Source organism: Oncorhynchus kisutch, linkage group LG14 (genome assembly GCF_002021735.2).
Source record: "Oncorhynchus kisutch isolate 150728-3 linkage group LG14, Okis_V2, whole genome shotgun sequence".
Lineage (NCBI taxonomy): Eukaryota > Metazoa > Chordata > Actinopteri > Salmoniformes > Salmonidae > Oncorhynchus > Oncorhynchus kisutch.
Window position 1 is genome coordinate 78,653,089 of NC_034187.2, and position 5,577 is coordinate 78,658,665.

The 5,577-nt window shown below is 43.3% G+C and overlaps 1 protein-coding gene across 1 annotated transcript in view; it reads right to left on the reverse strand.

Annotated features, from left to right (window-relative positions):
- Positions 1 to 540: 540 nt before the first annotated feature.
- LOC109882942 (E3 ubiquitin-protein ligase MYLIP-A) overlaps positions 541 to 5,577 on the reverse strand; it is a 37,795-nt gene continuing 32,758 nt past the window's right edge. Inside the window, exons 6-7 of the mRNA XM_020475021.2 lie at positions 4,364 to 4,772; positions 541 to 2,485 (exon numbers count right to left, since the gene is read on the reverse strand). Coding sequence (XP_020330610.1) covers positions 2,261 to 2,485; positions 4,364 to 4,772 — 634 coding nt within the window. The 3' untranslated portion in view covers positions 541 to 2,260. The remainder of the gene's footprint in view (positions 2,486 to 4,363; positions 4,773 to 5,577) is intronic.

Here is a 5,577-nt window from a genome sequence, read left to right on the forward strand (position 1 = left end):
TCATTCAGGACCCTCTCTCTTTTCCAGCTGTCATCAGTGTCCTTACTCTTTAACAGTATTGATGTTGCCTGACAGTGTGTGTGTGTGTGTGTGTATCAGTACAGATAGTGGATCAATACTCTAACGTTCTTTCGGTTCACCTCCCCCCGATCGCCAAACCGTTTAATCACAGTGAAGCAACGCGTATCCTAAAATAATCAATAGTAAAAACAGTAATGTCTGTCATCTGACTGTATGCGTTCTGATAATGAAATGATCAGTACATCAACATACAGAAACTTTAATGACAAAACATCATTTATTTACTGAGATCTGATTAAAAGCATAGCAGGCATTACCTTTGACCTTATGAGTTTAGTAATCTTCAATCACAAAACACCCTGTCATTTAATCCCATATCTTTATCTGACCTGTCAGCTGTGAATGTGAGTGTTGCCAGGGTAACTGTGTGTTGCCAGGGTAACTTTAGATCAACACTGTCAAAGCCATGAATAAAAATGGATTAACTAAAAAAAAATAAAAAGAACTCAGTCAGAAAAGTAATGTTTAAAAAACAACTTTATTAACACATTCAAAGAAATAACATACAAAAGAACCAACGTAATTTCTTTCTACATTTACAGAGCATAGGTTTTTGCTTCAAAAAAACAGAAACAAATCCTACTTGTACAAAGTGACTTAAAAGCATCAATCCCCTGCAGTGACAATGTGCCAAATGGTTCCAGTCATAAAGAAAACATTCTTCAGCATCTTTCTAAACAAAGAAAGTCTGTGCAAAGAAAGAACGCATACCAAAAAACACAACACAAAATGGCAGCCTATTCCCTATTCAGTGCACTACAGTTGACCAGAATCCTATGGGCCCTGGTCAAAAGTAGTGCACTACGTAATAATAGGGTGCCATTTGAGAGACAAACCCATGTTGCTACATTAATAAGGCAAAACCCTACAGATAATTCACTTGGGGAGCTTCCTTGGTAAAGTGAATGTAGATAGAAAAAAAATATTTCTCCCTAAAAATACATCAAAAGTATTTTCAAAAAGCAGCTGGTATTGCACTGATAGACTAGTACCCTTTAATAATGAAATCATAAGGAACTAGTTGACCACATCAAAACAGAAATACTGATCAGAATACACAGTAGTGGCTGACCCCAGATCTGTTTGTGTTATATAACTAACTCCTATGGTCTGGGTTAGTGATGCAACACAAACAGATCTGGGGTCAGGCTAGAAAAAAAAAACTGCCTTAGCAATAAATAAAAATCACAGAATACTTAAAACATCTTATTTTGGGGACCTGCATTTCTGTGGGTTCCTGATCATATGGGATGAAATAATGGACGGAGCTCATGGAGTTCTGTTTGAATCTGGTCTTTTTTCTGAGGGTCATTTAACCATTTCTCTTTCCCTGTCAAAGTTCTTGTTTGGTTCCAGAACCCATCTACACATGAAGAGAATAATACTGGGCTTACCGTCAAGACTTACCCACAACGGCATCCCAAATTACATGCTATTCCCTATATAGTGCACTACTTTTGACCAGAGCCCAAAGTAGTGCACAACATATAAGGAATAGCATGTCATTTGGGACGCATTCCATCTCTAAATCAGAATGCTGTGCTGTGCTAGGGTCGGGCTGCTTCCTACCCCTCAAATACCTTCTCATTGGCATGGAAACCATAGGAACTACATGGAAAACAAACAACTAAACAGGAAACGAACAACAAAAATGAAATGCATTTCACTCCATTAGAACCATGAAATGAGATTCTTAAAGCTTAAAAGAAACATTTAAAACTGAATGACTACCTACGTTGCCTAGTACTCTCCTAGAACACAGAATGTCCTCGTCTTGTACAAACGCTGCAGGTTATAGATAGATCATTCACGTTCTGTAGACCAATATGGAGAAAAAAAACAACAACCAAAAAATTGTGAAATAAATCAAAATAGCGCCACTAATTCAGATCAGATCAACTGATGAAATTAGATTAAAACTAAATTATACGCAATAAACCTAAATCTAAAAGGGAGGGGAGGTATTAATCCCAAGTCCATCATTGGTTTAAAAATAATCCATATAATTTACAGTGGGGAGTGGAGAAAATACCACCATCAGGGAGAGTGGCACGGTGAAAACAACCCAACAGAACCCAATGGTGTTGGAACTGGACTGGGCTGCTTCCCAAATGCACCCTATTCCCCATGTAGTGCCAGGGAGCCATTTGGTACACAGCCTGGGAGTGGTGAAGTGGTTCTATGTCTCTGTGTGGTAGATGTTGTTGGAGTCGTGTCGGGTGTTGGTGTTGCAGTAGTCCTTGGTGTGGCAGGTGTGTCCTAGACCACACATAGCTCTGTGGATGGGACCGGGGCTGTCGTCGCCATGGTGAGAGGTGTTGGTGGTGAAGTTCAGGAGACTGGTGCAGGTGGGGAGGTAGACATGCTGTACGTGTTCCACCTCCGACCGACACACCGGACACGACTGGGGAGCGGACAAAGAGGGAACGTCAACATAAAACGGTCACTTCATTTGAGGTACAATACATTCTGTAGACAGAAAGCACATTAAGAGGCCGAGTTGCGCATGCAGATCCACAATGCTACAGAAAGCATGAACCACCACCAGCCCTGGGCTGCAGAACGGACCAGGTAGCCAACCAATCATATTTCAGACACCAACAATACTAACCAATCTGCCACAGTGATGGACCAGGTAGCCAACCAATCATATTTCAGACACCAACAATACTAACCAATCTGCCACAGTGGTGGACCAGGTAGCCAACCAATCATATTTCAGACACCAACAATGCTAACCAATCTGCCACAGTGATGGAGCAGGTAGCCAACCAATCATATTTCAGACACCAACAATGCTAACCAATCTGTCACAGTGATGGACCAGGTAGACAACCAATCATATTTCAGACACCAACAATGCTAACCAATCTGCCACAATGATGGAGCAGGTAGCCAACCAATCATATTTCAGACACCAACAATGCTAACCAATCTGCCACAGTGATGGAGCAGGTAGCCAACCAATCATATTTCAGACACCAACAATGCTAACCAATCTGTCATAGTGATGGAGCAGGGATAGTGGAAACACTCCATTCTCATTTAGCCAGTCAATTTTATTGAAGTCACGTAAAAGCCTGTTAGTTAACCAACCGGGACCTCCAGATCAAATTACCCATGATACACTCTGTTCAGACATATCTAGAAGATGGTTAATAGTGTGTTATAAGGGGGCGGCCATCTTGGAAAGCGAGTAGATTTTTGGGGGGGGGAAATCTCCTGTTCTCTCTCTCTCCTCTCAATGTGTTTGGGTCTAGCCACCACATGACACGTTTCCTTGTGGATTTAATGGAATAGAGATTTGCTGGCCTGCTACCGGCAGCTTTAATCCACAGCCACTAATTCACCATCTGAGACGGCAGTTTAAGCAAAGTTGGGCACATTTAGGAGATTAGTTGGAGGGACAATCAGGTTAGCGGAAGTCATGCATGAGCAAAACACTGGATCGTTTTATAAAAAAGCCTTAAAAGTGATGAGAGTGACTCAGGAGAAAAGTCAAGTATTCTCCTGGAATCAGAGCGCTCTGCCACTCATGGTATTACACAGCTAGACCCACAGAGTGTGGACAACCACTACTAACACAAACTGTGGCTAGGTTCCAATACTCCTCAACAGCTTCCTTCCTTCCCAAGTGTTCTTTCCTACAATGGCACAAAGGACCGGATGGGTTTCTGTCCTACTGCTGTAGTGTATTAAGACCAAACTGAAATACGGCCTCAAGGAAGATGAGAAAGGGAAGACATTTAAACCTAATGAGACAGCCGAGTGTTCTGGGGGTTGACGGCAGTGGTGGCATGAGAAAGAGAAGACATTTAAACCTAATGAGACAGCCGAGTGTTCTGGGGGTTGACGGCAGTGGTGGCATGAGAAAGAGAAGACATTTAAACCTAATGAGACAGCCGAGTGTTCTGGGGGTTGACGGCAGTAGTGGCATGAGAAAGAGAAGACATTTAAACCTAATGAGACAGCCGAGTGTTCTGGGGGTTGACGGCAGTAGTGGCATGAGAAAGAGAAGACATTTAAACCTAATGAGACAGCAGAGTGTTCTGGGGGTTGACGGCAGTGTGGCATCCAAATGTCTTGACCAATGGTCGACTTAACCAAAAAACCATCAACAACTAAATGAATGTGCAGAGATGAGTGTTTTCTGGACTCCTTCTCTATCATTGACTGGTAGTAGCTTCTCAATGTGGCCAAGACCACCATGCAGGAAATAACATGTGTGTTGAGATCATTTTCAACCAATCACAAGTAGTCACTTCTATCTGGGTCTGTTCACCTGTAGTTGGTTGGCGCAGGTCTGGCAGCACACCATGTGTCCACAGGGACAGAAGGCTGAGTCGATCTCCTCCACACAGCACAACATACACAGCAGAGCTTCTCTGAGTTTCTCTAGTCTCTCCAGCAGCGCCCTGCTCTGCTGACAGCTCCCACAGTCCTCTCCCAGCCCCTCCTCCTGGCCACGCAGTGGACTGAGCCCCGATGGCGTCCTCTCGCCAACCGCCGCCATGATTCCGGCGTTGTAGAGCGTCCGGCGTGCGTAGTCGTAGACCTCCTTGGAGGTGCGTCGGATGTCGAAGACGTACTTCTTGCCCAGGTTGATGTTCTCATTGAGGAAGAGAGACGCCAGGTGACCCTTGAAGTCACGGCTGTACTGCATCATCACCGCGCTGGTCACCGTGTCACACCTGAAGGAGAGAGGGAGACATTACTAACCAGGAAGTCACGAGGATGAAGTATCAATCTCATTCTGTGTTCATCTGTCAACTGAATGTTAGACACCATTTTCAAATCAATTGATTTCTCAATTGTCCACATCTATTTTGGCTCTGAACCATTACAAGGGTTGTGGCTAAATGATGTACAGCTAAGGTAAAAATTTTGCATGTTTGAGTCTGGGAGAATTTTTGCATTCTGGCTAACTGTTTTCCTAACATACTAACGTCCTGTAAGTTCACTTAACCTACTAGAAAAAGTCCAAATCTGTATACCATCTAGTCAAAACCCTATAAGAAGGGGGTTGATCATGTTCAACAGCAGTATAGGACTCTAGAAATCCTCTACACTGAAAGACACTGCTACAGGTCCTACAGAACAGGCACATCTGCACAAGCTGAGGAATACGTGGTGAAAAACCCCCACACACAACAGAGAGGGCATCTTTGTACCTGTGTGACTATTGTAAGCCAATCTTTGCTATTTCACAATTGAAAACAGCTGACATCCATTTTTCCAGGAAGAAGCACTGTCTCTTCCTGTACTGCTGATGGCTTCCTCAAGATCAGGACATTTGATCATTTTTATACCTTTATTTAACTAGGCAAGATCAGGATGCATATTCAGGGAGCAGAGTCACGGGTAAACAGAGCAGAGTCTTCAGAAACACCAAGGTTTAAGTGATGAGAGAGAGAGAGAACGTTACCTAACTGGACTAAAATGGGGGGAGTGTAACGGTTGGCTGGTTGACCAGCCCCTAGGCAGTATAAAGTCACG